The following is an 11,602-nucleotide window of genomic DNA, read 5'->3' on the forward strand; positions in this document are numbered from 1 at the left end:
ACTCAGCCTGCACAGATGAACCAATGGACCGGGCTGTGCGAGGCCCAAGCACCACCACTTGGAATCTGTTATTCACTCACTGCCTTCCTGACAAATAATACGGGATTCCCTGGGTCACGGTAAGCATTTCACACTGGCTGCACTTCCAGATATACACCAGGAAGGCCTGACCACACTGAGCTCAGCCTCAGCCACCAGCACACTGGACAAAGTGGACCTGTCAGAACCACAGTGCTCATAACTACTGCCAACCAGGTCGGGAAACAGAACATCAACCTCCAAGTTCTCCATGAGCCCCATCTCCATCCCAAACCCCATTCTCTCCCCAAAAGTAATCACTGTTTTGACTTTCACAGTAACCACTTCCTTGTGTTTTAAAATAATTTTATCACCTGAAGTATGGGACCTAAATATCAGATTTTTGCCTGCCATTTGAAGTTTCATACAAGTGTAATCATATGGACGTTATCTGTGTCCCTTTCAGTCAACATAAAGTTAATGACATTCTTCTACACAAGGGGACAAACTACTGCCTATGGGCCAAATCTGGCCTACCACCTGTCTTTGTAAATAAAGTTTATAGGGAATATAGCCACATTCATGTGGATATATACAGTTTATTATTGCTCCTGTAGCTCTGGGGGTAGTGTGCTCCCAGCTGAGGGCTAATAAACCACTGAAACCGGTGAAGCAGAAATCAGTCAAGGGAAGGGTTAGACGGCAGAAGCGCTTTATTGCTTATAAGGGGCCTGATTCCATTCATTCCTCTCTGGCAGTCACTCTCACTGCCGGTTTTCTCCCCAATCTGGCCTGTGCTCGCCTCTCCCCCGCCCCTTCCGGAGGAAACCCCGCAAGTGGAGCCCAAGTGACTGACAGGTGCCAAACCAATTGCACAACAGGGGGGTGGAGAGAACAGCTTCTCTCCATCCCCTGTCCCTGGGGGCTGTGGGAAGAAACACCTGTTAATATGGAAATGGCCTAAATTCAGGTGAGGGATCCTAGAAATACTGCAATTTTACTCACCTCCACACTCCAATAGCCACGTTGAGTTGTAATGACATAGACCCAATAGTTTGCGAAATATTTCTATCTGGCCCTTTACCAAAAAAGTTTGCTGATCCCTGCTCTGTGTTCTGCATATAACTGTACTTCATTTACCTGCACTTAGAAACAAGGCAGTTTACTTATCCGGTCTATTGCTGGCGGACATTTGGGTTACTGCAGTTCAGGGATAATGCAGATAATGTTACAAGTAGCTTTCCTTCAGACTAAAAATACATCCTTTAAAATCTCCTTTATTGAGGGCTTACTGGTGGTCAACTTTGAAAATTCATTTCATCTACTTTCTTGAAAGATATATTTGCTGAATATAAAATCTAGGTTGACAGGTATATTTCTCTCAATATATTACTCCAATGTCTTTCGGCTCTTATTGTTAAGAACACTGCTTTAATTTATAACTGTTACTTCTTTGAAGATAATCAGTATATTTTCTCTGGCTGCATTAAGAATCTTCTCTGTCTTTTGTGCGCATGTATGAGTTGTTAGATCTGTTAGTATGTTTCCAAGTGAATTTTTAAACAGAATCTGCTTGTATTCATTACATGTTTTGAATCTGTAGATTTGTTTTGTAACCAGTTCTAGACAGTACCACACAGATGAACCTTGAGGACTTAATGTTAGATACTAAAGGACAAATACTGTATGATTTCACTTATATAAGGTGCCTAGAGTCGGCAAATTCAGACAGAAAGTAGAAGCAGGGTTTGCTAGAAGGCTTGAGGGAGGTAGGAAAGGAGAGCTGGTATTTAATTGGGGGAGAGTTTCAGCTGGGAAGGTGAGGAGTTGTGTGGTCAGACGGTGATGGCTGCACAAGTGAGAATGCGCTTAGCAGCACTGAACTGTACATTTAGAATTGGTTAAGATGGTAAATTATACATTATGTGTATTTTACCACAATTTTTGAAAAAAAGTTTGCAGAAAAGCTGACAGTCTATATTTCTTCAATGAATAGCCAACAGAATTATCTGAAGTTATACTCTTGCTTTCCAAATAGCCATGTGACAAAAACATCCTTTAACTCTAAAATCAAAGGCCCACAAGTTTAAGGACTATACCATCCATTCCCTTCCCTGTGAATTATGTGTGAATTTAATGTGGAAAGTCCAGCGTTCAATTATTTCATTTCTAGTTCCTACAGCTTAGGAATACAATTTCCAATACTGAGCCTCTTGCAACAAATTTTACTCTACCTGATAATCTGAATCTCTTACATACATTAAAAGGTAAAATAAATTTCACTAGGTAGAATCAACACAAAGAGGCTTTTCTACTAAGCCTTTGCTGACTGCTGGTTCATGGTCACACTCAATGAGATTTCTTGCTTTGTATCTTAAATACACACTGCTCGCCACACTCAGGGATCCCTGGAGAGATTACTTTACTATTTGAGGTTGTAAACTGAATGGATTTTTCTTGCATTCTCAAACTCTTAATGGGAAAAAAGTGTTGGCTTATGATTAAAGATTCACACAGTGAAAGCACCATTAAAATGTAAACAGAAATGACAATTTGTAATAGTTTCAATAAATGTTCAGACATATGCTTACAGTAAAAGCAGTTGGTAAAAATATTTTAAATGAAGAGATTATGTCTCCTACAGACCTAGTAGATAACAAAGCAAATGTTTCCATACCTGCTGTTTCCTGTCCATGACAGGTATTCAGTTCAGCCAGAAGCTTGTTAAAGTCATCTTGATGAGCAATCCAGTTGTCCTGAAAACACCAAAAAAATCAATTAGAGGCAGCTTGTAGTTTTCCTACACTGGCTGAGATAAAATATATCTTGGAAATCAAGGAAATCTGGTGGCTGTGAAATTTTAAGTGTTTCTCAAAATATTACTTTATAAATTTGAATTAAGAAAATATACATTCGAAATGCTATTTACCTGTATCAATATTAAAAATGGACCTCTGGGATGCTTAGTCCCGGTTTCAAATGTGGACAACTTACCAATAGTCAACTTAGAGTTAAATAATCGACAGGCAAACCTATGTGCTAAATATTAAAATAAAGCAAATTATTTTTTTCTAAGAGAAAAGTACGTAGATCAAAGGAGAAAAAGAAGTGATAGACTTGGGGGCTCTCTTCTGTGCTCATTTAAGTTCAAAATACTTTGCCCAGTTCTATTTCCCTGCATCTTTTACAAAACAACAGCAGAGGAAGTAGGAACACTCCACGCTTCCCCAGTCAACCGCCCCCATGTGTGAGGTGGCCAGCTAATAATTTCATCGTAACAAAGAAAATTTGGCTTTAAAAGAGAATGAACATCTCTAAGACAATCTAATCCGGTGGGGAGCACGGTATCAAGCAGGAGTTCACTTCACACACACTTGTTAAACAATGCTTAAGGTTAGGCATATTAAACAGGCTTACTGGGAAATGCTTTTCCTAAAAAATTAAGTGTATCAGTATATCTCTCTACAGCTACCTTCACAATTAACCTCTATGAACTCTTCCTTCAGTGGTTTAAAACTTTTGCTGCCAGTCCAGAAAGATTTAGCCGCTCTAGTCTATTACCAGCACACTGAACTCAAAAAATCATTCTGTTTATCTAAAGTCATTTTGCAGATTTTCTACCAGATTTTGTTGGCTATAAAAATTCAAGAACAAAGCTTTCTGCTCACTTTCCAAAGCAAATCAGAATACTGAAAATGAAAAGCATGACAGGCCACTGATTTTCATTAGTGTCATATTTCCCAAATGTCAGTATTCAAGAGCAAATGTGAATAAATCCACCTGCTATTCCAACAGCCAGAAACAGGCAGCGAGACAGGAAAAAACTACCTGCAGAAGAATCCTTTGGTTTCTTTCTGAAACTAAAAGCCACCAAATGTTAATAATGTAAGCTAATATTAGAACACAGGTAAAGATGAAAAAGTCCTTTCTCTCCTGAAATGAACATTTCTATAAAAAGAATACTTTCAGCAAAGTTTAGCAATAAAACTAGCTTGGATCTCTTAGACAGCAGCAACTAAAGAATCCCAGCAGGACAGCAAGGCAAGGTGAGGGCATGTTGCTAGCTGAACAGCCAGATGAGTTATGAGCTCTTTAGTTAACCAATCTCGGAGGATGTATACTTGAATAGTTGATAACTGACCAATCAATTTCATTGGGTTAAAATGTTTATATTTCACAAAAAAGTCAATTATGCAGTGAAAACCCCCAGCAGACACCATTGCTCACTTCATTATTGATTGTAGCTCCAAGTCCCAGGTGGTTATTTTTAACTTGCACTTTAATGTGATCCGTGGCTCCTTGCTCCTGAGCCCCTAAACCCTGTGGAGATCACACAGAGAGAGAGTCAGCATTTTTATATGTACAGAGAGACATTACCTCTTTTTCCTTCATCAACCACTCGATTAATCACTAAACACCTAGGAGTGAGACACTATCCTTGCCCTCAAAGAGGACACAGACCAATGTATTCCTTCAAGGCACGTCGGTGGTAGCAGGGGGGCACCTGCAAGAATGAATGCCAATTCTTCAAACTGAGACTCACGTCAAGGCCCACGGAAACACCAAGGAGAACATGCCTTTTTCTGACACAAGCAGAGTGCCACCTCAAAACTACTAGAAGCCCATTGGAGGAATTATGGGTCCGTGGCTCTTTCCATTAGATCATTTTACAAAACAACACTGAGAGGAGCTGGGAGACCCCAAATCCCCTGCATCAATCGACACTCATTTGTGAAGTGTCCCAGAGAGCTGGGTGTACTGGAGAGCCTAAAGAGGCACCTGGGGTGGCTCCAGCACATGAATAAAGGGAAAAGAAGATGGCATGAAGAGGCTAGACCACACAGGACCTTGGAAATCATGGTGTGAATTTGGACTTAATTGTTTAAGCAAGGAAATGACATGATCTAATGTCTATAACTTAAAAGATCATTCTGGCTGTGGTATAGCAAATGGCCCAGAGAAGGAAAAGAAGGGATGTAGGGAAGAAGTTGAGAGGCTATTGCAGTGATCAGGCCAAGCAACACATGTGGTCGGCCTGGGCTGGTGCCCTGGGCAGAGAGGAAAAATGCCTGGGGATGCAGGGGACTGACAGAGGTGGAGCAACCGAGCACGACTCACAGGTTTTAGGCCAGGTAAGACAGTAGACGGGGCACCATTTGCAAAAATGGGGAGAACTGGAGATGGAAAAGATTCGGGGGACCCAAAGTTTTAAAATAAAAACCATAAACCTGAGATGCTTACTCAAGTGGAAATGTCAAACAGGCTGATGAATTTACAAACTTGCTCAAGAAGACAGATCTGGACTAGATAATTCAGACTCAAAGCGTGGTATGGAATGAATGAGCTCACCTGGGTAGGGGGGGGCACAGCAGAGGGCTTGGGGCTCGAGGACCACAAAAGTCTGGAGGTAGAGCCGGCAATAAATTTAGGAATGGCCAATGAGGTAGAAGGAAAAATCAGGAAACAGGCAGAAAAAAAAGGCAGCCAAGATGGAAAGAAGTACTTCCAGGAGTCAATTATGCTCAGTGCTGCTAAGCGGTTAAGCAGTCTGGTAACAAAAAAAGGATCCCTTGGATTTGGCAACAAAATCATAAAGCTCTTGATAAGAACCACTTAAGAGTACAGCTACCAGCAGAAGTCCTTCTTGAGTCAGGAATAAATTGAATCTAACGAAAAGGAGAAAATGTGTAGTCTGGCTATAAAGTGGAATAAAACATTACTTTTTAGCAATACAAAATGCTGACGGTTAAGTATGATTACAAGTGCAAACTAGTTAAAAGGCACTGTCTGTGAAAGATGCCAATCACGGCAGTTCAAATGATAGAGTCGACATTTACGTTCAGTTCTAACTTTATCATCACAAGGCCACTATAGGTTAGGTATTTCTTCAAAATCACTTATCAATCTACAAAATAATTTCTCCCAGTTTCCTAAGAGAGATGCAGTCTCCTGGTTTGTGCTGTCTTTGCGTGGCTCTGACATCTTTTGCTCCTCTCTGAATACCTTTCCCTTAGACCACCCCATCTTCTCGAGCATCCTCTGGCCGAACTTGGAATCATCATTACTCCACGCCGTGTTTCTTGGATCCACAGCCCACTTCTGCTTCCGTCGACCTGCAAATGACAAAGTATCTCATCAGCAATTTAGCTGTTAAACCTGGAAAATGCCACGCAAATACACATGGACCTAATACACACACACACCTGCCTAAAATGGCACACATTGTTTTGTTAGGTACAGATGAAGATTCAGCATCCCATGAAATGTCATCAGATTGGATCATTTATCCTGTTTTCTGCCAATTACTGTATAATTTCAAAATACAAATTGGCTTGATCAAGGTAAAAATTAAAATGTCACTTCTAAATGTGACAAACTGAAATACATGACAGACCATCAGTGGGGCCTCCCCCATTCCACTAGAGGCAGCGACTTGAAACGCCTGTGGACACCGGTGACATCACCACCAGCAGAAGCAGCCATTGCAGCTTCTGTTGCCACACATCCTGTCGCCCTCACAAAATTCAAACGTAAACCACAGCCAGGTGAGAAATTTGGAGTTCAAGCGCCATCATTCACCTACCGCACCAATCGAAGCGCAGCGTCTCACTGGCAACAGCAACCTCGTGCCTTGGCAATCTCTTGACATAATTTAAAATAATAACTCCCAAAGAGGCTCCCTATACTGCATATAAAGTCAATAGAGACCCATAACTACACACATACTAGCAAAAATAAGTAGACGTTTTAATAGCACACAGGCAGAAAGAGGTCACTTATTAAGCAAAACAAGCTGAGCTCAAATTGACAGCTTTGCAGGAAAAAGCTGACCCCAAAATGCCACACAGGACTAAGGTACCACTTTACTTATCTTCGTAAACACCCAGCATAACACTGCCTCTACTAGGGAACATGCCAGTGATGAACCGTATTCACCAGTGTTCCCTCTGCGAGGCTGCTTACTGGTGTGTGTCTCCGAAGGGTAGTGCTAGCAGCCAGGGGACTCTGGCTGGGGCTTGCCTGAAGGAGCCATTTTTGAGAGTGGCAGCCCAGCTTCCACCGTGGGTGCTGTGTGCCACGCGCTACCTACGGCAGACTGCATTGCTTACCCAAGGGACTGGATGCAGCCAGCTCTGTTCCTCTTCGCAGAGAAATGACAGGAGAGTGTTTCGCAGATGAGTATGTTAAATGGCAGAGAGGCTTGCATTAAAGTAAACAAGAGAAACACTAGGCAAACACAATGGAAGTGTTTCATATGGCAGACTTGCCAGAACTGTCAATATGCAGGTATGCAGATCCTTGATCTTCTTAGAGATGCAGCAGGAGTGCTGTGTTTCCCAAACTTATTCGATCAGTACTTCACTCCCTGGAATATTTTTTGGTGCTAGTGTTAGAAGTTTCCAAGTTTGGGAAATTCTGGCCGGGAAAAGACCGTCTCTGGTCTGCTCAGATTGGATCAACTTTGACACGGGCTTTGTTCTTATTCCATAGTCTGTTCTGTGCTCACATGTCTGCTTTAATAACTCCATGTGCAGAAAAGACCTGATTGCTATCCTTTGAAAAGCTTGCTTAGGTTTGCCACCAAATGGGGACTTGGATTTCAGGAGGGGTCCCACCATATCTGATAAGAGTGGCTGACTATGCCTAACCGTTTATACAAATGATGTTTTACCCTGAATACCTGCTTTCCCTCTAGGAGTCTGGAATTTTGGTCCACACCAGGTAGAGCCTGCCTACAAGCCTGCACCAAGTCCTTAACAAGCTTCCCTGGTTGGCAATAGTTCACAAGTGTTGTCACAACGTATACTGGGGTAATTGAGTGTGTCCTATGTGACTCCACTAAGAGAGGACCCTGGAAGCCTGTGCTGGATTTCCCCTGGAATTCTGTCCCAAGCATCTTTCCCCTTGGATGAAATTATCTGTATCCTTTAGCTGTAATAAATCTTAGCCACGAGTTACAACTACATGCTGAGTCCCATATACTGAATCCTAGCAAATCACTGAATCTAGGGATCGTTTGGGGGATGCCTAACACTATGTGAAACAGCAGTATAAGGGACAACCTGGGCCTCAGGGTAGAGGCCTTGAATCTGCAGAATCACCATTTGGGATGATGTGTTTGACCATCCTCTAATTGGAGGGACTCCTCCTGTTTGGAGATATATCTGTAAACAGTTCCATCAGGATACTTCTGGGGGTACTCCCAATACAGCCTCCACACAACAACTATAAAAGACTTCACTTTTCAATCACTCTATGCCTAAGATGTCTGCAGAGTCTTAAGAACCACGAACAGAAGTTTTGTCTTTTTTAAAAAACATTTTCAGATATGTAAGAGCTCAAAATATATCACCCATGTACCAGGTTTCTTATTAAAAATTGATTCAAGACATATTCAAGATGAAGGAAACTGCAGTGCAAAACCTTAGGGCAAAAAGCATTAAAAATCCATCAAATATAGTGTTGTGATTTAATTATAAAGTGAAATGACTGCCAAGTGTTGAAAATTGCTACTAAAAAGTAAAGTCTATGAAAAAAGTAGTATCTTGATAGAAATCTGGGTCTAAGATTACAAATTACATAGAGACGGGGAAGTGAGAGTAATAAATGAAATTCTTGTTTTACATAGGGGAGGCTGCTTAAGCTAGATTTCTTGTCTTAAAAAGGGGAGACCCAAAAAAAATAACATTTGAAAATCAGAGAAACACAGTATAAAGAATGTTTCAGAAACACAAAGAAAACTAGATTTAAGAATTAGGATAAGTGTTTGTGATGAAGATTTAAAAAACAACAAAATACAGTCCATACGGCAAGAAAAAACAAAGGAACTAGCATACTCAAGTGAAAATGTTCACTAATTTTAAACAGAAAAAAAGTAAGTTACAAAACCGTACCTACAGTATTATCTCAATTTTACAAACTACCAGAGCAAATAATTGCAGGGTAGTGAAATTCTGGGACTGGGACTTCTCTATGCTTCTATTTCCTCATCTCTAAAATAAGAATACCAGTCCTAAATACCTAATCACAAGTGACGTCATAGACATTGATTTAGCAAATCATTTAAAAAGACAACACTAAGTAGTATATATTATCAGGAGAAAAATTTGAAAATTTGGGATCTTGAGAGGAAAGGAAAACTGAAAGTATTCCCTTGAAATAATGCAGTTTGAATTACTGATGTCTACGAACAGCATTTCACATTTGTGTACCACTTCATACTCTCAACTATTTTCACGTTCATCACCGCATTGATTTTTTTATGCCAACCTAGTGAAGATAAAGAGAAATTTTTAATAGCCCTACAAAATATGGAAAGAGACATAAATGAATAGCAGAGCCAGTGTTCCCAGATACATACGGAATTAAGCACAGACGAATTAAAACCAGAAAAGATTTTGAGGAGCTGGTTTCATAGATGAAGAAATAGAGCCCACAGACAGGGTCACCATCTATATTATTTTCTGTAAGTTCCTATTTAAAAGTAATAGAAAACTGCTGCCCCTAGTGACAAGCTCGTAAAGACATAGGGATAACTAGATGAATCTCGTCACTTTTTAGCTCAGTGACCTGGGGCAAATTTTTTTTTTGTGAACCTCAATTTCAGCCCCCTGTAAAATTGACATGGTGCGTTTACCCATTTCGTTTTGTGCTCCCGGTTCCTCCACCCACTTAGATAAGAGGATGCTGGCGGCACATCTTTCACAACATCCCCAAGTAGTTCCCGTTGGTCTGCTAAAGCAGCTGTTGTGCTCAGTGCACACCATGCGCTTCTAAAAAGTTATGCGCCGGCTTTTCACGACCGAAGCGCGACTGCCATCTGGTGGCAGGCAGCCTTAGCTCCAAGTACCGCTCGGAAGTTACGGGGCCTCTCCCTCCGCGGGGAGCGAATCGTGAACTTTACTCCACAGTGACAGAAAGTGTCAAAGGCAAACGGGCAGGAGGGGGCTGTGCGGCCAGCACTCCTGTCACCGAAAAGTGTTAGTAATTCCAACTAACAAAGTAAAAACCGCCACAGTCTTACTTAGAAGCACTCATTAGCCCTGCATCGTCCCCTAAAACAGGCTGACTTGCTGTGTCGGATGCTTCTAAGCCCTCTGCTTTTCTTTCCCTGGGTTCAGGAATCTTCGAGAACGGGATGCCACTGCCCTAGGAGGCTCCTGCCATCCAGAGCTGGCGGAGGCCGGGGCTCCCAGCCCCGCGCTCTGACGCGCACCCGAAGGCCGCGCGCGTGCCCGCCTGAGCGTGAGGACACGTTCCCGGGGCCACTCGCGGCCTCTCGCTGGCGCACCGGTAACCACTCCCGGGCCAGGCCGCGCTGGGGAGTCTCCGCGGCCCGCAGTGGGGGCCGAACCCGGCTTCCCCGGCCCACCGCGCGCCGGGGACCCGCCCCCTGCACCGGTCGGCCCGGCCGGCGGGACGCCCGGAACCGTCGCCCTCGCACCCCGGTCCGGCCTTCGCGCCCAGCACTCACGCTCGGCCAGCATCGACATGTCGCCGAGCCTACGACGCCGCGGGCCGGCCCGGGAACAAGCGGGAACGAACACACACGCTGGGTAGACGGCAGCGGCGGAGGCGCTCGCTGGTGACGTCATGAGGCGCGACGCGCTCCTCCACCACGCGGCGGCCAGGGAGCCTGGGGGATGGCCTGGGAGCTGGGCGTGGAAATGTGGGCGGTGAGGGATTGGAGACCCCCAGCGGGCGCGGCCGCGGGTCACTGGTAGAAATGCGTGTGCGTTCATTCGCTTGCGGAAGTTCCTGTACTGAACGTTGGGGTATTTGTACAGTCTTTGTAAGAGTGCCCCAGAGCGGGACCTCAGTAGGGGTACCAATCCTGAGGTTATCCTCATCATTTAATTCTTAAATGCCAAGCTTGGTGCTTTCTGGAAATAAGATGAAAAAATAAACAAAGGGGAAATCTCACTAACTTCCTTCTTCTCCATAAAATAATGTTCCTCTCCATTGTTCACTGGACTTGCCAATGGATTTTTTGCAGCATGTGTGTCCTGGGTCACAATTCTGTTAGGCCTAAAAAAACATTTTTGCTGGTAAAATAACCGACAGCTTTATTTTTAAGATTAGAATATGAATTCTGCCTTCAAGTAACTTACGGTCTAATGAGGAAAAAAGAAGTATGTGAACAACTGTCTGTAGGGTGGCCAGCTTTATTAAAACAGCATGTCCAAGGCATTTGAAAAACTCTCCAAAAGGGGGAAGACTTTGTCCTATGGTGGCCTCTGTTCTTAACGTCCTTCCTCTGCCCACTAAGATAGATAGACGGATAGCTATCTACCTGTCTGTGGGATCCGAAGTAAGCAGATAATTCAATCTAGGGGAAGTACCTCCTTTTGAATAACATGATGTCTTCAGCAAGACAAAGGTTTTAATTTTTTTCCTCTCCATTACAACGTGCACTCGGGAACTTTGCCTTTATCATATTCATCTCTGTATCCGTACCAGCACCTAGCAAAACAATTCAAGCATGGCAGGGGCGCCAGCGATGTTTGTGAATTTGGACCAAAGTACCTATGTCAGTGGAGGAGGGCTATTGAGATTCTGGCAAAGAACGTTTAATAGCCAGTAG

The 11,602-nt window shown here is 43.1% G+C and overlaps 1 protein-coding gene across 2 annotated transcripts in view; it reads right to left on the reverse strand.

The window, feature by feature from the left end:
* Positions 1 to 10,642, reverse strand: part of PINX1 (PIN2 (TERF1) interacting telomerase inhibitor 1) — an 81,836-nt gene extending 71,194 nt beyond the window's left edge. The window contains exons 1-4 of one of the 2 annotated variants that reach the window (XM_036998897.2): positions 10,493 to 10,642; positions 6,022 to 6,131; positions 4,246 to 4,338; positions 2,696 to 2,774 (exon numbers count right to left, since the gene is read on the reverse strand). In XM_036998897.2, the coding sequence (XP_036854792.1) occupies positions 2,696 to 2,774; positions 4,246 to 4,338; positions 6,022 to 6,131; positions 10,493 to 10,613 (403 nt within the window). In that variant the 5' untranslated portion in view covers positions 10,614 to 10,642. Of the gene's footprint in view, positions 1 to 2,695; positions 2,775 to 4,245; positions 4,339 to 6,021; positions 6,132 to 7,127; positions 7,385 to 10,492 lie in introns of those variants that run through there. The other variant, XM_036998898.2, reaches the window with a different exon arrangement.
* Between the last annotated feature and the right edge of the window lie 960 nt (positions 10,643 to 11,602).

This window comes from Manis javanica, chromosome 3 (assembly GCF_040802235.1).
Source record: "Manis javanica isolate MJ-LG chromosome 3, MJ_LKY, whole genome shotgun sequence".
NCBI lineage: Eukaryota > Metazoa > Chordata > Mammalia > Pholidota > Manidae > Manis > Manis javanica.